The sequence below is a fragment of the Mytilus trossulus genome, chromosome 11, assembly GCF_036588685.1.
Source record: "Mytilus trossulus isolate FHL-02 chromosome 11, PNRI_Mtr1.1.1.hap1, whole genome shotgun sequence".
Classification (NCBI taxonomy): Eukaryota; Metazoa; Mollusca; class Bivalvia; order Mytilida; family Mytilidae; genus Mytilus; species Mytilus trossulus.
In genome coordinates, this window is record NC_086383.1 from 45,022,245 (window position 1) to 45,048,669 (window position 26,425).

Consider the following 26,425-nt stretch of genomic DNA (forward strand, 5'->3'; position numbering starts at 1 on the left):
ATATATATGATGAAAGTTTAACATATTTTCATTATTTTAATAGCAAGTACTGAATTTTGAATACTTTGAAATATAAAATTTAAAAAAAATGACAGTATGTGTCAGTGATGCAGTGAGTTATTTTTTCATCAATCTTTATTATTTTTCTTATTCTGTATGTTGTATTTCTGCATAATTTTTGTAGAGATTTGTAATTCACATTATTTTTAAGCGAAATTAGGCATACATACACTTTTTTACATGTTGTGTAAAGGTAAAAAATAATCATATAATGGATGGCCAAAAAATTGAAAATAAAATTCAACCATTAGTTGCTCTGATAGTATTAAAAAAATATTTTGTATGAATTCTCAATCATGAAACTGAAAAGGTGAGCTCTAAAGTCAAAACCACAGATTGCTGAATTTAAGGAACAAAGTTATCTCCCCATTATCATAATTGAAGAATTTAGCCCACCTCACTGAATCACAGAAAGTTCCTGTACAAAAGAAATAAATTACATCATCAGCAGCATATTACCCTTATTGAATAGATGAATTCCATTCCTACATTACAATTCAAATTGTAAACTTTAGTTTGCCTTGATCATTGTATTTGAAATGTTCCTTTTGCATGTTATGTCATAACTTTATTCTTTATGGAGGAGTTAAGTTTTTCGTAAATGTTTCATTACTTTGCTGCAAGTACACCACATGTGTCATCCATTTATTTTTAACAAATACATTTTAAAATTTAGTACTGAAAATTTAGAAATTATTGCGATGCTTTTAATATTATGAATGCGACAGGGTTATAATGGCAATGATTTAAACTCGCATTTTAAAAAATTTTGTAGGAATTAGGCATGATTTTTCTCATTATCACAAAAATTTAAATTGCATTTTAGTCTCAAATGACAAAATCACAAAAAAAAGGCATTTAATAATATCTGAATTTACAGTTATCATTTTAAGTTGCTGTGTTTAAATCACTGTGTCTTTATGTGTAATCATTTTATATTAGTGTGTGATCATAAGAAAGAGTCAGTGTTCCAGCTAGGATTTCAAAAGGGCAGGGTGCCAATCCTGAAAAAGGGCATTTAACGCGCGATATGATAATATGAAAAGGGCATATTTTAATAAAAGATGTTAATCAAACATTGTGTTTATTTGTTGAATCACAGGTTATACAAGAACAACATCATTAGCCCATATAGAACTCTATCTTTCTACTTTTAAGGCTGAAAAACTTGTCAAGCAGCTTGTCACACAAGTTTTTCTTATCATTGCTTGGCACAGTTGAACTTTATATGCAGTATGTTTTGAAAGGTGACCTGTTTCATACTGTTTCTATGGTCTGCCACATTTTACCAGTTTCACCTTTCTACCCCTGCTGTGCTTAAATTGTATCAAAAATAAAGAATACAGAAAAAGATGACCAAGGCACCCTACCAACACTGCTACTAAGACCCTTTTTAACTTTTCCCATAACTCAAAATAAATACCTAAACATATATATTCTTAAAGCAAGAAGTATGTAGACATATTTTAGAATATGTAAATGGGTACCTCAATGCTAGGAAAAAAATCAGATTGAGTTATCTTTCTTTATTTGGGTGTGCTACTTCTTTGGACGATTATAAACAGTACGTAAATATGATGTAAATATGGTCACAATATGGCTGCCGATTTTGTTATTTTCGTATCAAAAATGAAGGCAGTCAATGACAAATACGTCTGAATTTTCTGTTTATTTCACGGAAAAGAAGTACAACAATGTCTTCAACGAATTTATTATGGTTTTCAACTTTCTGTCATTGCGTTTCCTCCATGAAAGTACGGAGTACGGCAAACATCGCAAATTGTGCCCAAGTTGTTGTATGCACATTTTTTCAAAGATAATTGCCGACTGACCGATTCTATTTGAATGAATTAATGTTGATGATCATTAATGACCCATCCAATAAACGGATTACCTATAACAACAAATTATGACACCAGTTGTAACCGTTGATTAGCTTGGGGTCGTAAACAAAGTCATAAACTTTTCCCCAGGTAAAATTTAGTAATTAGCGTATCATATCAATACGAACAAATTAATATGCAATCGATTTTCAAAAAAGCAGGGCGCCCTGGAAACTGTAAAAAGGGCACAGGGCACCACTCAGGAAAGGGCGGGCGCCGCGCCCTCTGAAAACGGCCTAGCTGGAACACTGATAGTTATAGGTGTATTCATGATTTATACCACTCATCATTTTAAGTTTATGTGTTCATTATATACCGAAGGATACTTCTTTTTGTTCTTTTCTTGTACATAATTCTGTAACCACATTCACGACATCTGATAGGATCTCTTGCTTTTATCTCATTTTCTTGGTGACACTCTGTAAATGTAAAGTTGTAAAGTAAGTAAAGTAAAAATCCAATATATGTATAAAGTTCAAAATTCCAATCAAGGGCCCCTCAGTGACAGGACATACTGACAACCATACAATATTCATAATACATAAACATATAAAGGAAGATTTAATCCAGAAAATCTTTAGAAAAAAATAGATGATTTAATCATACTTTTCTGTTAGTTTTTGTTTTAATTACAATTAATTTGTATGTAGAACACAACTGGCATACAGTTATTATATAAATATCCTCCCAAATTAGCAAAATAAACCTTAAATTTATTTAATTGTTTTCTGTTATATATTTTCTTACCCCCACATATATAAATCATTGTCTGCTGTTTGGCAGGAGCTGATCCTTCTTTTGCTTGCTCCATGATTACCTGAAAATAAAAAAATCATTTATTGCGATAATAAGCAATTCCAATTTTCACAAGATCAAAACTTGACAAACATTTCCTTCAATTCTGTCTTGTTATCAACATTAGTGAGATGGAACTCATGTATGTCTCATTGACAAATGAAAAGTTCAACTCATGTATGTTTAATTAAGTTTTCATGTTTCATGTAAATAGGTGCCGATTTGAATAGATGCCGATTTAACCAGTTGCTGATTTGACTTTTTGTATGGGTGCCGATTTGACCAGGTGCCGATTTGACTTGTACCCTACCTGATCACTGGAATGATGAAAAGACCTTCTGCCTATAAACTGGAGTTATCTCCCATGCATATATTATATATTTGATTTGTTTGTGCTTTTTTGGTATATATGCATCTGTATGCTTCATTGTAAATAAATCATTATAAAAAAAAATGTTATCTTGAAATGCTTATGTTACAACTGCGTAACAAGATTTGACTTTTTATTATTAATTATTTTTGGGTTTTTCTGGATTTTTATATATTTTTCCAAATTTTGTATATCAGATGACATTTCCTTCAAATTTTAACTAAACTGTACGATAAATTAATGATTTTGAAACATACAGCGGTTTGAGTCTGTACTTGTTGACTTCCTTAAATAATTAGTAGAAATAATAAGTTTGTCAACTTGCACGTTGTTTCGTTTTTGGCCTCCGTTAAATACTTGGTTTCTCATGTCATACGTCAGAGATAAAATTCAGTACATTACCGAAAAGACAGTAACTGACAAAAACGGGCGATATTTACTAAACTCTTCAATAAGGAGGTATATAATTGTTAATAGACAGACGAAGTTCAGACAAGTTAGGAGACAGAGACATATTATATGAAAGATACAAGTTAATACAGGTAATTAACACTTACCCCAAACCTACACAAAAGAGATGATAATAATACACCTTACATTTGATATTCATAACAGAAAACACAAACCGTTATGTAGTACAAATTAAATTTAGATCTATCATCTGAGACTACACTCCACAGTACTAGTTTACACTACAAACTTTGCTTTTGTTTGAAGTTCTTTAAAATCCTCAAATTGAGAAATGTTGTTTGATTTGCAGAGTCCTTTCTGAAAATGTGCATTCAGTGTAATTGTTTTGTTATTATCTTGAAATAAAGAATAATGGATACTTATATAACTTTTTTAGCTCACCTGGCATAGCCATGTGAGCCTATGCCATCACTTGGCGTTCATCGTCGTCCGTTGTCTGTCGTCGTCCGTTATCTGTTGTCATCGTCGTCATCATTGTCTGTCGTCGTAAACTATTTCAAGAATCTTCTCCTCTGAAACTACTAGGCCAAATACTTCCAAACTTTAACTGAATGTTCCTTAGGGTATCTAGTTTTTTATCTACTCACATCTATTCAAAATATTTTCAACTTTAAAAAAATATATTGACTATATTCGATATTAAAAAAAACAACACAGACAAGTGTTATAGAAGCCTCTGATGTTAATACCTGGAAAAAAATACAATCACAACCATTTTCGTATCAACTTAAAATATTTCATCTTTCTGGTACTCCAAATATATTCACACTTACCTGTTGTCATCCATCATTGATACTTTTTACAAATTCGATTTATACTAATTAAAACTCTCTATAGTTTATTCCTTATAATTTATTATGGGGCCTGATCGAGTTTGGACGGATCGACCTGGGCCGGATTGACTTGGGGCTGAATTGGTTTGGGGCCAGAACAACCGAATACCACTACAATAACATGTATACAATGAAGAAGTGACAGTGGATAATTATGGTAAATTATATAAAAATAAAAGAGAGGCATATAAATCATTACAGAAATCAAGTACCTTTTAATAATGAGTTTGTCACCAACTAACATTCATTAAAACAAGTTATATGATGAAGAAGGTAATATGTTGTTCAATGGACTTTTTTTTTAATGAGGTTATCTCTCACGTTGTTAGTTATAGGATGAACATTTTAAAAGGAAGTGTAGTTCATCTCCAATGTCTCCACTGTTGCAGCAAAGACATACTCTACTCTGCTTTGGTATTTTTAGACATCACCCTCTTTCAATTAATAAAGTATGAGCACTATATATTAAACCTTAATTTACATAATGTTGATCTATCACATTTGGATTTACATTGATCAACATACAAGGGTCTTTTATTTGGTTTATGTAGTATATTAAAAAAGTATAATTTTTTATTTTGATTGATGTCAGCTAGTCTCTTGCTCCAGGAAGGCTATATCATTGATTCTCTCAATTATATGCTAAGGACTTCATAGCTCAAAACAATTATACATTTGGTATTGACATGACTTTTTAAGATTTTTTTATTCAGTTTTACAAGCTCCTTTTGCAATATTCTCTCAGAAAATACTTTTAACATAAAACATCATGTATTAACATATATATATTTGTACTAACCCATTGTATGGCAGATAAAATAAAGAGTTGCTTTGGTTTCTATATTGACAATTATCATGATTATCAATGATTGATTTTTAAAATTGTCTGATTATCTCTTAAATGTGTTTAAACATTGCTCAATTCTTGTTTCATATAGATTAATCATAATATGGAATGTCAAACAACAACAATGTCTGTAAAATGAAAAATGATTTCTTACAAAAATATAAAATAAAATAAAATGTTGTACCTGTGTGCCTGGCCTTGATAACTTTCACAAGTTTAGGGAAACCAACATCCATTTTTTTTATTATGGCTCAACTATACAGGTAGGATTGCTAATGAGATTTTGCATATTTGGGGTGCACAATATGTAGATGTGCTTATTACATTTTTGTCAAATTTTAAGTTTCTTCTTATTAAAAATCTTAAATCTTATAAATCATAAATTTTGTGAAACTTATTTTGTGGTAGAATTACAATGGAAATTTACATACACATGTATGATACAGTCTATTCCTAAATGACGCATAATTTGTAAAATTTGCTTGTAAACCAAATTTTGGTGCAAAAAAATGGATTTATTATCTGTCGGGCATCTTTTTAAAATGAAACCAAAGTAAGCAAATTGAAGATTCTTGGTTTTTGAAATAAATTGTTAGCTAACTATTCTTTTCCCATCTTTTATACTGACTACCTAACTATAGCAAGCTGTGCCTTTAAAAATCCTGTGCTAGTACAACAATATTTAAGATTTTAAGATAAATGTACAACTCTTATATACGTTATTATGTTGGCTCTTATTGATTAGGTGTAATGAATGACAATACAGCCTGGGTTCCAAGATGCCTCCAAAATCATGAGGTAGATGACCAGAAGAAATGGATGAAAGGATGGGTTGAGAGTGAGGAAGACCTCCAGACAGTACTAGAGGCTCATAGAAGAGCATCTCTAAGTACCTTTGTGACATGGTAATATTGAATAAAATAAAGTATATTAATATAGAGAAAAAAATTAAACCCGGAATATGTCAAAAAGACAATTATTGCAAACGGAATTAAGAGTATGAAACAGTTCAAGGACAACAATGGGCCTAATCAATGCAGCAACAAATTCCTCCACCAAAACAATCATGTATACTAGCTAAGTTCAGCAGACTGGAACCCACATTAAACACCAAAACTACAAATGAACCAAAAATTTAAGGTATTAACAAAAGCTTTGAGTCAAATGTTCAAAAGGTAAGAAATAGTAAAAGCAGGCCAAATTTCAGCGAAGGATTATACTAAATCTTTGCCATTTCTTTTGACCTATAAATAAGATTCTTTATATTCTGTAGACTCTGATATCTGATATGACCAATATTTCAATTGCAGATTGTCCAAAATAGAAAAAGTTTTATTTATGAATTCATATAGCCTTTCTATACCATACTTGCTTTAGTTCATATAAGCTAGTTTCAACAGCAGTTTTCTTGCATATTACTACCTCCTTACTTTTATATTGAAAGGATTTCTACATACAATATGTGCATTTTATCATTGTATACTAGGTCAGATGACTCAAAGAAAAAGAAAAAAACAGAGAGAAGGATTCTATGGAAATATGGAGATGTCGACATACATAAAGGCAGTATGCCATTCTCTGTAAAAAGAACTATAATGTATACCTGCCAATATGGAAAGCCAAGAAGAAAAAGTAGCAATGAAAACATGGCCTATTTTATGCTCACTTGGCCTTAAAGGCCAGGTGAGATTTTCTCATCACTTGGTGTCCGACATGGCTGTCAGTTATCGTCGTTGTACATCATTTTTAACTTTAACAAATATCTTCTACCCTGAAACCACTTATACAAATTTAACCAAATTTGGCCAGAGTCATCATTATGCCATTTAGTTAAAAAAATGTGTCTGATGACCCCATCTGCCAACAACCATGGCTGACATGGATGAAGATAAAACATAGGGGTATAATCCATTGTGTGGCTCATATCTCTGAAACTAAAGATAAAGTATAACCATCCTGTCTGGAGAAGACAGTTATTTTGTAGTGCATTTCTTTAAGAAAATAAATTCAAATTAAAAAAAATGCACCTACTCTTTCTGAGATTTTTAAAGCGTAGTGTACTACAAGTGGGACAAATAATATCAAAATTATAGAAGCTTCTACTTGCTCTAACTCAAAATATTGACAACTTTGTGATAAGGGGGTCAAAAATTTAGTTTGTCAGCTTCAGACGTACTAAAACTGGACCTTTTTTTAACTGGACCAAATCACTAATTTACATAAAGATTCGGTGCCCAATTTTTTTTTAAATGTAATTTCACCCCCCTACTTAGTATTTCATGCATTACATATTTAGAAATTAATTGGGAAAGTGTATAAAAAAAAATTGCAAGTAATACACTGTAACACTAAGGACACCAAAGGAGGATAACTGTGTCCTTGGATCTCCTGCTTGCATTTTTTCATGTATCAATTGTAAACAAAAATATAAGATGAGCGAAACAGGCTGAGCTTGAAGCCTCTAGTTTATATTGTATGAAAAGAAAACAATAAACTGATTTATATTGCAACTAGTCCAGTTTATTTCCTAAACATAGTAACATAGCTTTATTTTGTATAATTTCAATTTCATGTGGAACACTTTCTCAACAATCGGGTGTCCATTCAGGGATGGAAATAAGTTGGACATTTGTGTTACAATTTAAAAAGCTATCAGTGTATTAGTTAAGTTGCAGTATAAAAACAATATAAGGTCAATGTCATAAAAGTATAAACTTATTTGTATTTAGTGCAAAAATGTTGAAGGGCTTTTTAGAATGTTGCTCTTCACCATTTTCTCAGCCTCATACAAAAAAGTTTATATTTTTCTGTCATTGTCCTTATATTGTATATTTATTTGAATATTGAATGTTTATCTTAATCAATATAATACTACAGCATTAAAAAAAATTAATTGATTGAATAGTAGAGTGGAGGGGAGGACACTTTTTTCAATATGTTTGCTGTCTGTGCGTATTTATTGTTGCTTTCCATTCTATTTTCACATCAACTATTACTGTATGATAAAAATCAGTTATTTATCATATCAATAAGTTTTTGCTATTTACAAATTAATAGTTCTTACAAGGATTTGTATAGTAAGAAGGTCTTACTATAAAAATCCTTGGTTCTTATTATTAAAATAGAAATGTCTGAATTCTTGTATTTATGTGCTTACTCAAGTTTAAATAAACAGGCAATCTAAAAAAAAATTAAATATTGTTTATGGTTAATTATCTAAGATTTAAAATGGACGCATTCATGCTAAAAAAAGAAAGAAAAAAGATGATTAAATTAAAAGAGAAAAGGCCATGATTTTGCCTTTCATAAACTGATTACTAGGTTATGTGATCTTTTATAAATTAAAGTGGTTTCTTGATAAACATATTATTTGAACATTTTCTTTACTGTTCATTTCTTTTACAGGTTTTTCAATAAGTTATTCTGTTGCTTAAAAGACTTTGTGTGTTTTAGAATGAAGAGAATGATCACCAGTACATTAAAAAAAAAAGATTCCTGATACAAACAACCAAAAAGGTTGGTTGTGAGGCCAAACTTGTAGTAAGATATATTACCAGGTGAGTAAATTGTATGTTTTTTTTATATTTGTCAGATATCATGTGACAGTACAGCTAATTAAATGTCAGATTTCTAGGATAACAGAATAAAAACCAGAAACCAAATACCTGTGCTTTGATAAAGCAATAAATATAAAACTAATACCATGCAGCAATAACACTATCAATTGATTTAATTCCTACCTGAACATTGGACAAGCACCCCAAGCATGTCACAGAGTCAAACATATTTGCGAATACTCAAACTTCCTTCCATCAGAGTGTTGCATAAGGTACAACTCCATGATTTCAGATTCCTGGCTTTGAAGGCATAAAACTTTGCTCAGTGCTCAGAGCACAAAAATCATGCTTGAAACATGAAATCCAGCAATTTGATTGGTTGATTTTCGAGTCTTGAGTACAAAAATCATGCTCGAAAGTTTTATGACCGTGAGGCCTGGACTTATCACAGGATGTATAGATTAGTTTTAAGAGCGGCATTATATTTTGGTATCATGTGTGTAATATCTCCAAATGATATTGCTAAACCAGCAGCTTAGATATATGATACGGTTCTGGTGTCAATTTTGCAAATGTATATATATACAACTCGTCTAAAAATCAACCCAACAATGATAGATCTGTGAATTTGCTTTCGCAAATTTTTTGTTCTTCCCTCGCCAGGATTCTATATATACAAAAATATTGATAACAGATTCTGTGACATATACTAGGAATCTGGTGTCTGCATGTTATGTAAGTATGGCTGTCTACAACACAGTGACATCAGATTCCTTGACATATTACAGGAATCTGGTGTCACTGTGTATATATGGCTGTCTATAACACACTGACATCAGATTCCTTGACAATTTACAGGAATTTGGTGTCACTGTGTATATATGGCTGTCTATAACACACTGACATCAGATTCCTTGACATATTACAGGAATCTGGTGTCACTGTGTATATATGGCTGTCTATAACACACTGACATCAGATTCCTTGACATATTACAGGAATCTGGTGTCACTGTGTATATATGGCTGTCTATAACACACTGACATCAGATTCCTTGACATATAACAGGAATCTGGTGTCAGCTGTGTATATATGGCTGTCTATAACACACTGACATCAGATTCCTTGACATATTACAGGAATCTGGTGTCACTGTGTATATATGGCTGTCTATAACACACTGACATCAGATTCCTTGACATATTACAGGAATCTGGTGTCACTGTGTATATATGGCTGTCTATAACACACTGACATCAGATTCCTTGACATATTACAGGAATCTGGTGTCACTGTGTATATATGGCTGTCTATAACACACTGACATCAGATTCCTTGACATATTACAGGAATCTGGTGTCACTGTGTATATATGGCTGTCTATAACACACTGACATCAGATTCCTTGACATATAACAGGAATCTGGTGTCAGCTGTGTATATATGGCTGTCTATAACACACTGACATCAGATTCCTTGACATATTACAGGAATCTGGTGTCACTGTGTATATATGGCTGTCTATAACACACTGACATCAGATTCCTTGACATATTACAGGAATCTGGTGTCACTGTGTATATATGGCTGTCTATAACACACTGACATCAGATTCCTTGACATATTACAGGAATCTGGTGTCACTGTGTATATATGGCTGTCTATAACACACTGACATCAGATTCCTTGACATATTACAGGAATCTGGTGTCAGCTGTGTATATATGGCTGTCTATAACACACTGACATCAGATTCCTTGACATATTACAGGAATCTGGTGTCAGTTGGCTATATATGGCTGTCTATAACACAGTGACATTATATTCCTGGAAATATTACAGGAATCTGGTGTCAGTTGTCTATGTATTGCTGTTTATAACACAGTGACATCAGATTCCTGGACATATTACAGGAATCTGGTGTTAGTTATGTATGTATGGCTGTTTATGTCACAGTGAGATAAGATTCCTTGAAATATTACAGGAATCTGATGTCAGCTGTCTATATATGGCTGTTTATAACACAGTTCCATCAGATTCCTGGCCATATTACAGGAATCTGGTGTTAGTTATGTATGTATGGCTGTCTATGTCAGAGTGACATCAGATTCCTTGACATATAACAGGAAGCTGGTGTCAGTTGTCTATATATTGCTGTTTATAACACAGTGACATCAGATTCTTTTAAATATTACAGGAATCTGATGTCAGCTGTCTATATATTGCTGTTTATAACACAGTGACATCAGATTCTTTTAAATATTACAGGAATCTGGTGTCAGTTGTCTATATATGGCTGTTTATAACACAGTGACATCAGATTCTTGTAAATATTACAGGAATCTGATGTCAGCTGTCTATATATTGCTGTCTATAACACAGTGACATCAGATTCTTTTAAATATTACAGGAATCTGATGTCAGCTGTCTATATATTGCTGTCTATAACACAGTGACATCAGATTCTTTAAATATTACAGGAATCTGGTGTCAGCTGTCTATATATGGCTGTTTATAACACAGTGACATCAGATTCCTTGAAATATTACAGGAATCTGGTGTCTGTAATGTATGTATGTATGGCTGTTTAAATCACAGTGACATCAGATTCCTTGACATATTACAGGAATCTGGTGTCAGCTGTCTATATATGGCTGTCTCTAACACAGTTACATCAGATTCTTGTAAATATTACAAGAATCTGGTGTCTGTTGTCTATATATTGCTATTTATGTTACAGTGACATCAGATTCCTTGAAATATCACAAATCATTTCATGCCCAAAGGAACCTTTATTAGTTTATAACACCATTGCAATATTTCTTTCTGTAGATCTACAAACAGATGTGACATGTGTGCTCCAGTTTGCAGTTAAGAAATCCTTCGTCTTAGAAAAAGTTAAAGGTATGGATAATTTTTTATTTTTTAATTCCTACTGAATAGTTAATTTCATTCAAAGAATACATAAGGTAATTACAATATGTTGTTGGTGATCACTACAAACTGGGCTAACTAAGGTAACCAAACCAGTTTCATTGTTTTGATTTTTACATATGTAAAATCATGAAACTTATGTTCTTTGGTCTAGGAGCATCATAATCCCAAACGATGAAAAAAAAACTGACAGCATTTTAATATGTTATGTTTCAAGCCAACAAACTATTAGATTAATACAACCTTAAATTCAGGAGATGAATAGTGTTCTGTACCCGGATAAGGTAGTGAAAAACCTACAGCTGAAATTGACTTATTTAAAAATTTAACTCATATTTTTTCTTTGCACAAGAGTTATTTTTCAGAAAAATATTCCGTCAATTTAGGTTCATAAAATATATCGATCATTCAATTGGTATAAGTCAACAGTAGTCACATACTATACTTGATACACAATAATGCATATGATGGACAAGCGGAAGACTTCAAGACTTTTGAATTCACAAAAAATCTAACATGAACCTCTCTCAGTCATAATGCAAAGTTTGAGAAGTCGCTATGGTATACTAAATATTTGTACTGCACTACTAATTATATAATTGAGATTGTAAATATCAGTTACATAATATTATTACTTTTTTTAGAATTTCTGTTTTCAATTGACGACCTACACTACCAGTCTCTGCTGACCGAAGCACAGAGGTCAGAACAGTGTCAATCTGCAGATATGACTGAAAGAATTGGTGCAGCTGTATTACGTGATGTTTGTGCACATGAAGAAGAAACTGAAGCATTGTTAATTTCATTGAAAGCCATAGCCCCAAGTAACCAACTAGAAACTGTGCAATACAGACTTGTCTATATGATTTTGGAGAACTTGGGTTTTGTGTATGATGCATCATCATTTGTTTTACATCTATAAGCAGATTTTTTTGTTGGTAATACAATATCATACATTCACTTGCATATAAACAAGTCAAAGAAAATATTTTGTCCAAATGTTATGGAAATAAAATAAGCCAAATCACTTTGTTCCCAGTGTTGGATTAAGCATGCATACTGCCTTTTTAATGAACATATACAAATAAAAATTATATTGATATGATCTCTCTGGCACCTGAAACTGTAATTGATTGTAATTTAAATTTCAGCTGTCCAGGAGGTGATTGGAATTACACCAGCAAAAGATCCAAGATTAAAACAGGCCAAAATTGACAAATGTATACAGGAACATCTCAAAGGTAATAATATTAACATCAGTAAAAAAATATTCAATTTCTTTTTTCTTAAATTATGCAATAAAATTGAAAATGTAAATGGGGAATATTTCAAAGAGACAACAACCCAACCATACATCATATGTATATATGTAGACGTATATAACTGTATAACATCAGATTCCATGCTTATATACAGGAATCTGATGTCATATGTATATATGAAGGTGTATTTAACTCTATGACATGAGATTCCTTGCTTATAATACAGGAATCTGATGTCAAATGTGAATATTAAGATGTATATAACTCTATGACATGAGATTCCATGCTTATGTACAGGAATCTGATGTCATATGTATATATGTAGGTGTATATAACTCTATGACATCAGATCCCTTGCTTATATACATGGATCTGATGTCATATGTATATATGTAGATGTATATAACTGTATAACATCAGATCCCTGTCTTATATACAGGAATCTGATGTCATATGTATATATGTAGATGAATATAACTGTATAACATCAGATCCCATGCTTATATACAGGAATCTGATGTCATATGTATATATGTAGGTGTATATAACTCTATGACATGAGATTCCTTGCTTATAATACAGGAATCTGATGTCAAATGTGAATATTAAGATGTATATAACTCTATGACATGAGATTCCATGCTTATGTACAGGAATCTGATGTCATATGTATATATGTAGGTGTATATAACTCTATGACATCAGATTCCATGCTTATATACAGGAATCTGATGTTGTATGTATATATCTAAATGAATATAACTGTATAACATCAGATCCCTTTAGTTGCTTATATACAGGACTCTGGTGTCATATGTATATATGTAGATGAATATAACTCTATAACATCAGATTCCATGCTTATGTACAGGAATCTGATGTCATATGTATATATGTAGGTGTATACAACTGTATTACATCAGATCCCTTGCTTATATACAGGAATCTGATGTCATATGTATATATGTAGGTGTATACAACTGTATTACATCAGATCCCTTGCTTATATACAGGAATCTGATGTCATATGTATATATGTAGGTGTATACAACTGTATTACATCAGATCCCATGCTTATATACAGGAATCTGATGTTTTATTTTTATATATAGATGTATATAACTCTATGACATCAGATTCCATGCTTATGTACATGAATCTGATGTCATATGTATATATGAAGGTGTATATAACTCTATGAGATCAGATTCCATGCTTAAATACAGGGATCTGATGTCATATGTATATATGAAGGTGTATATAACTCTATGACATCAGATTCCATGCTTAAATACAGGGATCTGATTTCATATGTATGTATGTAAATGTACATAACTGTTTAACATCAGATCCCTTGCTTATATACAGGAATCTGATGTCATATGTATATAGGTAGATGAATATAACTCTATGACATGATATCCCATTCTTATATACAGGACTCTGATGTCATATGTATAAATATAATTTTATATGACTCTATGACATGAGTTTCCTTGCTTATGTACAGGAATCTGATGTCATATGTATATATGCTAGTAGGTGTATAAAACTCTATAACATCAGATCCCTGTCTTATATACAGGAATCTGATGTCATATGTATATATATGTAGATGTATATAACTGTATAACATCAGATCCCTGTCTTATATACAGGAATCTGATGTCATATGTATATATGTAGATGTATATAAATGTATAACATCATATCCCTTGCTCATATACAGAAATCTGATGTCATATGTATATATGTAGGTGTATATAACTCTATGACATGAGATTCCTTGCTTATAATACAGGAATCTGATGTCAAATGTGAATATTAAGATGTATATAACTCTATGACATCAGATTCCATGCTTAAATACAGGGATCTGATGTCATATGTATATATGTAAATGTACATAACTGTTTAACATCAGATCCCTTGCTTATATACAGGAATCTGATGTCATATGTATATATGTAGGTGTATATAACTGTTTAACATCAGATCCCTTGCTTATATACAGGAATCTGATGTCATATGTTTATATGTAGATGTATATAACTCTATGACATCAGATTCCATGCTTGTGTACAGGAATCTGATGTCATATGTATATAGGTAGATGAATATAACTCTATGACATGATATCCCTTTCTTATATACAGGACTCTGATGTCATATGTATAAATATAATTTTATATGACTCTATGACATGAGTTTCCTTGCTTATGTACAGGAATCTGATGTCATATGTATATATGCTAGTAGGTGTATAAAACTCTATAACATCAGATCCCTGTCTTATATACAGGAATCTGATGTCATATGTATATATATGTAGATGTATATAACTGTATAACATCAGATCCCTGTCTTATATACAGGAATCTGATGTCATATGTATATATGTAGATGTATATAACTGTATAACATCAGATCCCATGCTTATATACAGGAATCTGATGTCATATGTATATATGTAGATGAATATAACTCTATGACATCAGATCCCTTGCTTATATACAGGAATCTGATGTCATATGTATATATGTAAATGTATATAACTCTATAACATCAGATCCCTTGCTTATATACAGGACTCTGGTGTCATATGTATATATGTTGATGAATATAACTCTATAACATCAGATTCCATGCTCATATACAGGAATCTGATGTCATATGTATATATGTAGGTGTATATAACTCTTTGACATGAGATTCCTTGCTTATATACAGGAATCTGATGTCATATGTATATATGTAGATGAATATAACTCTATGACATCAGATCCCTTGCTTATATACAGGAATCTGATGTCATATGTATATATATGTAGATGTATATAACTGTATAACATCAGATCCCTTGCTCATATACAGGAATCTGATGTCATATGTATATATGTAGGTGTATATAACTCTTTGACATGAGATTCCTTGCTTATAATACAGGAATCTGATGTCAAATGTGAATATTAAGATGTATATAACTCTATGACATGAGATTCCATGCTTATGTACAGGAATCTGATGTCAAATGTATATATGTAGGTGTATATAACTCTATGACATCAGATTCCATGCTTAAATACAGGAATCTGATGTCATATGTATATATGTAGATGTATATAACTGTTTTACATCAGATCCCTTGCTTATATACAGGAATCTGATGTCATATGTATATATGTAGATGAATATAACTGTATAACATCAGATCCCTAGTTGCTTATATACAGGAATCTGATGTCATATGTATATATTAAGATGTATATAACTCTATAACATCAGATCCCTTGCTTATATTCAGGAATCTGATGTCATATGTATATTCATACCAAAAAACTAACAACCTTATTTATTAATTTTTTTTTTTAGATATATTGAATATAAGCCTTGATAATATACAGGAATCTGGTGTCATTTGTATATAGTTATCAAAAGTACCAGGATTATGATTTAGTAGGTCAGATGCGCTTTTCGTCTGCATAAGACTCATCAGTGACACTCATATCATAAAAGTTATGAAGCTAAACAAGTTCAGAGTTGAAGAGCATTGAGGATCTAAAATTTCTAAAAAGTTCTGCCACAGTTGTGTTTATTTGTTATAGCATATAACTTCATGATATCAGATTCCTTGATAATACACACATGTATATATATGTAAAGTGTTTTGAAATGATGTGATCAGATGTATAACACATAACTTAATTTATTCATTACATGTCTTCATTCTGTCTTTCATTGGATGGACTTTATTTACTCTCTGTATAATGCAGAAGAAATGAAAATACTTATTTATTGTAGGTTCAAAATCCACAGTCAGCTTCACCAAAGAAGCGATAGAATTAAAGAAAAAGGCACAGCTTAATGCAGACTGTTCAGGTATTTGATGAAAAATCCATACACACTGGATAACTTCACAAGAATCTCAATTAATTTTGGCTATTCAATGCAAATATGAAGTTAGTATGACATGAAGATGTTATGGTATAAAGATGCAATTTGAGGTTAATTTGGATTTTTAAATTGATCATTTTGTACAATTATTCCGTGGTTTAAATTTATGTTTCTTCATTTTTAGAGCATTGGTGATAAGTTATGTTATATTTATTACCTTAATATATAAAAAATGTAAGCTCCAGTAGTCAATTGAGTTTAGTGATAACTATATTGGAGTTTAGAGTACCTAACATTGCTTCTCACCATGACTCTTAGATACAAGGAACATAAAGAAATGAAGAGAAATAATATATACTAAGATATTGGAATTTCTTAATTTACTGTAATGCTGCTTCGGAAATTGTTTTTTTGAAAAGCCATGTTATAAATTATGTTCATCATGTTTGTATGACCTTTATGTGAGGGATCTCAGGTAAAAAGCATAAGCATTTTTTATGTTAAGTTCTGAAAAACCGTATATTTAGTTCTTGCATCTAAACAAGAAATTGTGGAAGTGATTGTTATTCTTCTTATACTGCACTTGAAAAAGGAAAATTAATAATATATGACATAATAATTTATTGACATCAGCTTTAATTTCAACAGCTTGAAAGTTTTACATGAATAGTTAAAGTATTTTAGCAGGTACAGGATACAGGTATGAATAATCTGTCTAGCTAGGATCTAAAACAGAAATAATTCTGATTGTATTATTCATATCATTTGCACCTATATATCTGTTCTTTTAATTTTTGTACAGAATGCTATCCTGGAGGAGGTTTGATAAATCCTAAGGGAAAAAACTTGTGTTTTGCAAATGCACTTCTGCAGTGCATGAGAATTGCTGATCTTCATAGAATTCTTCAGTATCACACAGCTTGTACAGGTATTTGTCTTATCTCCTATACATTTCTAGAAACATGATTCGTGGTTTAAAGCGTCCGTGTGGTGACTGTGTATATTTCATATTAGGTAAGTAGGGTCATTGAGGGCATCATCTAAATGGTTAACTAGATCATCACATAAAGACAAAAATGTAATGAAATGTTGTTACATATTATTGAGTGTATGTCTTAATAATTGTATATTTTATAGCTTTTTTGTAATTTGGGTATTCATTTTTAGTATGTTATATATATATATAACTTAAATAATATGTCTCAAATGGTGAAAATGAGCATGAAGTGGTAATGCCCCTTGTATGAGCAATGATAAGGTGGTCTCCTTTATAGCCTCCAAGTTGTCAATTTCCAATGTGAAAAACAATTAAAAATTCCCATTACTTGTTACTGAGCCGCATAATGTAAAGATCAATTATGAAGTTCAACATTTCCTCATCTCAGATTTCTTAAGGTTCTTGCAAGGACATAAATGGATTCAGTTTTATGGGATTTTATTTTATCCATATTTTTAACAATGAAACCAGAAGAAATTCCTTTTAATAGTTGTAAGATGTGGTATGATGTCTTAAGGTTTTTTTTAAATTTTGTTTCTACTTTTTTGTAGATGAAGACAGCTGTTTCACATGCAGCTTAAAAAAAATCATGACAGAAGGTTCCATAACTGCAGAGCCTGTATGCAGAAAAATGACAAGTATGTGATAAGAATACCCTTAACTGCATAAAATAGGAATATTTATAAAATATTTCACAAAAAATGGGCATTGACATTTTTAAATTTCGCTGAAATGGGTAAAAAATTAGGCGCTAAAAGGGGTTCTACTTTGGCACCAAATGTCAGATATTTTTCCTCTGCCGTCTCTGGGACAGTCTTGTCAAATGAAAAAGGCGACATTTAAGTTTACCCACCAATAAACAATTTTGCAATGTTATTATCTATGTAAATTGGGTGAGGAAGAAGATGATCATCACTTTGTACTTAATGTAGTGTGAAAAGTATTCTTACGACAGAATAAGCTTTAAACTGTTATTTCTAAAAATACAACGTATAGCAAGATTGAAACATGTTGTATTTTCAGCAATATTATAAATGTTTAGATTACAGAAATTTCTATCCAGTACCTCTAGCCAATACAGAATAAACAAACACACAGCAAATTACACACAGTAACGCTCAGCTTACATAAAAAATCAGAATTCAGATGTAATATATTATTTCATTATTCTTTATACATTGCAAAAAAGTACTGACATATGGGCTTTATCTATTATTGTAGTTGTGTTCATGCTAATAAAATATTTGTATTTGTATATCTTAGAATGAACCTTTTCATTAGGTATGCAATGAATTTTACAAATTTTGAAACAGGCATTTGGAGTTCTTATAAAGAAGGTCAGCAACAAGATTCACACGAGTTGCTGCATATAATGATGCAATAGATTAAGGAGAAATGCTTTGGGTAAACTTAAATATTTATTACCTTATTGTTGTTATATATTTCGCACAGAAAGTGATATCTCTCTTTTCACCCTCTAAAGAGTGGGATTTATAAATGTGATATGAAAAATTAGCTGATAAGATTAGTAAGTTCCATGAATAGTGACAATATATAAATGTGACAAGTTAAACAAAAATATACTGAAAACAGAAGTGTGTGAACCAATAAGGAGTAGAAATGAAAAAATGCTGTTCTTCTGAAACTGCAGTTCAGAAAGGAGACTACAGAATATCTTCTAGGAGAGTTCAAATTAAAGAGAATTTTAATGATGATATGTACAAATAGAATAAAAGAACATTTTTTACAAATATTTTTTATCTCTTCATCAACAGGACTGCTGGTTAAACAATTATGGCTGATTTGAGCAGAAATATTTAAATTTCTAATAAATAAACAACGATTTATTCTTTACAGGTCAGACAATACTTTATATAGTGAAGAAAAAAGATTGTTTTATGGCCAGGAGAAGAGCTTGTGTAAGACATTAATTATTGACATTGCTTTTGATTGCACAAAAATTTCATGAAAAAAACTTTAATTGATATATTAGATCATTGGGGTCTAAGCGTGATGCGGGATTGCCGATTTTTTGTAAGCATGACACGTGAAAGTCAAATTATTGTGTCGTGAAAAAGGGAAATGAGGATTGCTTACATACATAGTGTAAGCGGTATACGGGAATCTGACTAAACAGTAAGCGGGATCCGGGATCAGAACCCCTCAATGAGACCCCCTCACACGCCAGATAGAATAAAACACTTTCAATAACTACCACACCAACTTTTTTTAAGTAAGGAATTTGTTTTCCTCTCTTTTAAAATATAGGGTTTTGAATTGGTTTGTAAAGCATCAATCACAAAGTATTTAAGCTGTATGATAATTGACAAAATACACAATGAAATACTTATCTATGTTAAGGATTATGTACCCTTGTGTTGATTCAATGCTTAACATATTGAAATTTTATAGGAAATCCACAGCCTTTCCCCTTGTACTCTCATATTTGGCATTTCAATGCTTGGTAGATAGAGGATTATTGCATGCAGTGCTAGCAATGATTTCCTTAGAACAAAAAATCAAAAAAAAAATCTGTTTTTTAAAAGTCTGTGGATTTTCTAAAAAAATCTTTGTTTTTTTCCACCAAATTCCCTTTTTCTAATAAATGCAATCAAACTATAAATAATAATGCTTTGCACAAAGTTTCCTCATGATATATGTACAAAATGGTCCATCTCTGTTATTCATTGTATTTGCTGTTTTAAAACTATTGCAGTTAGACATTTTTATAAACCTCAAAACAGTGAAACAAATTTTTACAATATTGCTTGAACAAAATAAATTGTTAATAATATTTGCTTCATTCCAGTGAATTGTTACAGTTGTCAAGCTGCATCCTCAACAAAAGCTGCATTTTCCTCATTTAGCTTGCCCATTGAAAAGGTAAGATAATAGAAACAAAGCAAACAATGGATCAGTGAATTTTATGCACAACTATATATTTAATGCCAATAATAATCATTTTTGCTATTCATCATTGTAAATGAACTGATTTATGTTTAATGTCTTGAATAGAAATATCCAATTTATGTTGCGTATTGTAATGTACTGTAACAAAAATCTTCTTTTTCAATAGCTTTAAATAAATTGAAGAACCTAAGACTTATAACATAATTTTTTTCAGTTTTTGTGTTGTCTTGACTGTAATTGTTGCTGACTCTTTCATGCTTTCAGATTATTCAAACATTCGGACCATATTCAAACTTGATTTATGAAACCAAGCTGTTCACCTGGTTATATAAACTCCATTAGAAAACCACAGCCGAGTTGATAACATAAAGCAGATTTATAATCAATTGATACTTTAATAATCCCATCTTCTTTGATATTACTAAAATATATTTAAGAATTTCTTATGAGTATACTTTATTTTATCATCTTTCACTTTCAATTTAACTATTAAGACTTGGCTGTAGTTTTCCTAAAGCAGTTTGTTAAAATTTCATACAAAAATAAAATTGCAATTGGTCAGAACTTTAAATAAAATGCAACAGGTGGGGAGCATTACTGACTGTCAAATCACAGTACTTTTTACAAACCTTTAAAGCAAGTTGTGTCTGACAGTTAAACCCAATTTACTAATACAGTGAGAAAGAAGTAACAATGTTTATGAAACAAAAATTATATAAATGTATTTAGGAGTGTTTTTTTTTATTTAAATGTAGCATCAGAATATTGCTGAAGCCATTGGAGGCTATTTTAAAAGTGAACAAGTTGAAAGGAAATGTGATTTGTAAGTAAAATGTTACCAAATAACATCAAAATAATATTGAAGGAACTTATAGATATAGGAAGATGTGGTGTGAGTGCCAATTATGTTTGGCAAATAGACTCAAATTGAAAGTGTGCAAGTCTTTTACTGCAAACCAAATGAATGGTTTCCAAAGAGTTATCTCCTCTTGGACTGTGGGTCTTTATCATTTAATAATTGATGAAAGTACATGTATTTTCTCACACAACTGTATGTGATGTTATATTTATTAAATGTCAATAACATAATTATCAATCTCCACAATGCAAACATTTAAAAGTTCATTTCTGACAATTTCTAACTGAAGTTCATATTGAACTCTATTCTTTTTTATATATTATATTTAGGCCTTCTTTATAAACCACAAAAAATAAAAGAAAAAATTAGTGAACTGTATGGCGTAATCGTACACAAAGGAAATACTCTGTCTAATGGCCATTACTATGCCTTTATATTATTTGGTACACAGTGGTATCTTGTGGATGACATGCAGGTTAGTTTAATGAAGAAATGTATACCAGATGAATAGAAAAAAGAGATTTGATTTGTCCTGTTATCATAATGATCTTGTCATAAATTTTGAATATTAGTGATGTGTTTCTGAGAACAATAAGATATATTAAACATCCTTTGTATGAATAATACTCAGTGATAGAAAATTCTGCCAATGTAGAGATTTCTTGATGAGTCCAAAACGTTTAAGAATATACAATCACTAGGTTAATGGACAGAAAGTCAGAGGACAAAAATTCAAAGGACATAAAGTAATGAATTTGATAGGACAAAATGTCACATGTATTTTTTTGAGAATCGTTTAAATGTATGTTGAAATATTCCATTTTATAACATATACATGTATTCATTTTTTTAAGTAAAGGAAATTTCTCATGATAATACACCTTGATAAATGTAAATATATTAAATTTTAATCATGAAAGGATATTTTTAAAAATTGGCAAAATTAACCAATTTAAATTTTAGTACCAAGCCCTTTTGATATTTTGTTTTCCTAACAATTATTTGATCATTTTCATATTTATTAGAAATTTGTATAATCAAAATTGATTCTCATATAAAACTTCTAGAAAAATGAAAAAAAACTAAATTCTAAATAAGTTTTATTGGTTCAAAGAAAGATAATCTCAAAACTGAGACTCTTTGTCCTATGACTACCTGTCTGTGACTTTTTCGGTGACTTCTTGTCCAGTGACTTTCTGTCCTACATTCAATCACAATCCTGAACTTATTATGACAACTCATGTGTGGGATTATTGATAAGATTTGTTAATATGAAATATAACATCTATAGAATCCCAAATGAAGATTTGTAAGGAGGATAATAATTATTATTACTATTACTTTGTTTATAATTTAAAACTGCTTTGTTTTTTTGATGGGGTCACATTGATTTGAATATGCTGCTGAATTTTAGACACAACTGCTATATTCATTTTGAAAGTATATATAAATATTCAAACAAATTTAATTGTAAGAAAATATGAGGGGTGGTATCAAATTCAATGGAAAAAAACAGTCCAGCAGAGACCACATGACATTGAGGTTAAATTTCACATTTGCATTTTTATTTTCTAGTGTAATAAAATTATAATGTTGTTTTTTTTTTAGGTAAAACAAGTTACTATTCAAAGTCTGCAGAACATAGACGGACAGCCATATTTACTTTTCTACAGAACAATGCCAAGGCCATATTTAGGATTTGATTAGAAGGGTACTTACTTTTTTTTTACAGAAGATGTTTATATATCCCTTATTTTTTGTAACTAAACAAGTTTGCTGTGATATTAATAATACAAAACGGATTGATGTTCAAAATATTAAATTTTTACTTTGCATTTATAGTTTTCAAATTCCAATAGGGAACCTACTTTATATAACATTGTATCAATAAACCAATTTTTCAAAACTTTTTGGTCATTGGCCTTCTTCAGTTCTTTATTCCTCCTCACAACTACATGACTGACATTACATTTTCCAACTTGCTGTTTAAAAAATCGGGTCTTAGTCAGTTATTTTTTTTAATTATTTTTTTAGATTTCAAGATAAAGATCATATTCATATTTTTTATTTATTGTAAGAATCTTTGACTTGCATTTGAAATTGATTTATTTTCTATTAAAAGTATTAGAGAGTACATGTATTACATGTATATCATATTTTGCATTATACTCATGTTGAAATACTTTTTTGTTATCAAATCATGTTTTTAATGATGTCATCTTCAAACTGAAGTGTTTCAACTGTATTTAAATTATATGATCATTTTCAAAATGTTTACAAAATTTTGAATTTTTTAAATACTTAGGCTTTTCTACCTCAGACATAGATTGCCATAGCTGTATTTGGCAAAACTTTTAGGAATTTTGGTCCTCAATGCTCTTCAACTTCGTACTTTATTTGGCAATTTTAACTTTTTTGTATTCGAGCGTCACTGATGAGTCTTTTTTAGACCAAACGTGCGTCTGGCGTATATACTAAATTTAGTCCTGGTATCTATGATGAATTTATTTCATAACACCATGAACAAGACTATTTCTTGGCACCCTCAGTTTTCCAATTGACTGGATTAGGTGAAGTTCATTAAAGTTACATAGTGCTCACTTGTCATATTGTACTTGTTACAGACAATTAAACTGAAGAGTTGCCAATCATAGTGCGGTGACTGAAGGTAGATTTTTTTGAATTTAATCTCCCCACCGAACACACACCTATATAATATATCATTGGAAAGAGGAAATCATTTACTATAATAATATGCCTGTCGTCAGGACTTGGTATGGTCACAATTTTTTTAAATTGAGGTCAAAGGTCATATGTGAAAATCTGTGAAAATTTGGGAGGGTTTCAATTTTGACATTTTTTTCTATTTCTAAACTCTACATAAATACAAACGATACTGTTTTGGCTTTATTAATGTTTGTTATTATACATAAACCTTAATCTTTAAGATTTATTTTATCAAAAAAATCCAAAAACGACGTTTTATAAACAAAACTTCAAAAATTAAGTTTTCAACCTATAAAATGTTTAGAGCACCTTAACCTTTTGAAAAATTTCAATTTCAGCTAAAAATCAAGTGTCATGCGGGACAATACTTTAAAATTATTTTTTAAACTATCATATTGGGTGAGGTATCAAATCAAAGCAATAGAACACTACAGTCAAATATGACCTCAAATTGAATTGCGGATACTTCAGGTTTTATTATAGACTATTCGTAGCTTTTGGGTTTTTTTCACTATTATTACTGCTTCCATATAGTTTTATCTGTTGTTCCGTATTTAACTCTGGTTAATATCTATTACATTATAAGTTTTGTACCTATATCCCCCCTTTTTTTCCTTGCAACGTACCACAAACTTCAAAAGTATTCAGCCATATAAAAAAAGAAGATGTGATATGATTGCAAATGAGGCAACCCTCCAAATGAGACATAAATTACCAATACGTCCAGTACGGGCTTCAACAATGAGTAAAATTTATACTGCATAGTCTTCAATTCACGAAATGAATAGTGTAAAACAAACGAAAAATCTCTCGACCTGATTGATGTACAAAATGAATAGGAAACAAAAAAATATAGTATATAGAAACATACGACAAACACTGCATTACCGTCTCGTGACTTGAAACAGACACAAACAAAATGTGGCGGGGTTTGACTTTTTTAAGGGCACGCCAACACTCCCCAAACCCGGGGGCTGGGACCGTGTGTTTAAGTTCAACAAGCTCTGTACCTAATCAACCGTTATCTCCATCATCTTCATTTTCACCAAACGTCACAATACATGTTTTTAATATTTCTATACATTTCACTCATGACCACAGGTATGCACATGAAAGGTTCTGCTCAAAGCAAACACGTTATTTTGAGTTTTTCTTTACAAGTACAGACAAGGTATTGTAGGAAGTCCGAAGACATTTGTTCCCAAAGAAATACCAGCTTTGAAGATTTAACAGAGATCTAAAATGGGGTTAAGATGACATCCATACGCTTGTCTGCAAAGATGATGGGGAAACATTATGCATGAGACATACACACTATCTTGATTTCGCTCAATTTCATGGTTGGCAACACATTAGATGTAGCTTCGCACTCTACTTTAAGAAGCATAAAATCCATTGGCATTCAATATTTCAACAAGGTGTTTCGAACCAAAATCATGGTACATTTGTAAAGCCAATCCTAAGTGAAAAGGATTAAAAAAAAAATGATCACACAAACGGTTGACCCAACAATTGCTTAAGCAATTACGCAATTTCTGTGATGCCATTTCCTGAGAATAGTCTTGGCTATGCAGTTTCATCGAGTTACCATTAGATGAATTGCAATAAAGACGAAGGCATTGACTGAATTGAAGAAGAAAGAGACAATTTATCCGAAGTTGGGAATACTTCTGTAGAGTTTGTAGAGCTGTCTTTTCTATTGTATACTTGCCGTGGAATGACATATCTGTCCGTTATTTGTGTCTTTTACATCAATATTTGACATAAAAATTTTGAGTTCAGTTTTCAATCGACTAACAGCTGATATGGCATCTCAAATAGTTATTTTGCTACAAAATATTGTTATATTTGCCTTGAACTTGTTGAAGTTGTTTGACAACTGAATTTCTATAGAAATCAATGAGTTAAGACTGCATTTTAAGTAGAATATTTTAAATTAGAATCAGCTGGAAGAAAAGATCTACTACTAAGTAGTATATTTATCTGGTAACGGTGTCATGAGGAATGACCATTACATCGTTGTCAA

At 30.9% G+C, this 26,425-nt stretch overlaps 1 protein-coding gene across 4 annotated transcripts; it reads left to right on the forward strand.

The window, feature by feature from the left end:
- Window positions 1–3,450: 3,450 nt before the first annotated feature.
- Window positions 3,451–24,317, forward strand: LOC134691173 (uncharacterized). Of its 4 annotated transcripts, XM_063551488.1 has the most exons (13): window positions 3,451–3,650; window positions 8,713–8,816; window positions 11,649–11,720; window positions 12,395–12,631; window positions 12,902–12,991; window positions 16,814–16,891; window positions 17,709–17,834; window positions 18,455–18,541; window positions 19,217–19,307; window positions 19,761–19,822; window positions 20,713–20,786; window positions 21,569–21,636; window positions 23,281–24,317. In XM_063551488.1, exons 4-9 carry the CDS (start codon window positions 12,478–12,480, stop codon window positions 19,285–19,287), a joined length of 606 nt encoding a protein of 201 aa, XP_063407558.1. In that variant the 5' UTR covers window positions 3,451–3,650; window positions 8,713–8,816; window positions 11,649–11,720; window positions 12,395–12,477; the 3' UTR covers window positions 19,288–19,307; window positions 19,761–19,822; window positions 20,713–20,786; window positions 21,569–21,636; window positions 23,281–24,317. The 4 variants fall into 4 exon arrangements, with proteins under 4 accessions (XP_063407558.1, XP_063407560.1, XP_063407557.1 ...); XM_063551487.1 differs by lacking the exon at window positions 3,451–3,650 and having other exon boundaries at window positions 8,465–8,816; XM_063551489.1 differs by lacking the exons at window positions 3,451–3,650; window positions 11,649–11,720 and having other exon boundaries at window positions 8,465–8,816.
- Window positions 24,318–26,425: the final 2,108 nt, after the last annotated feature.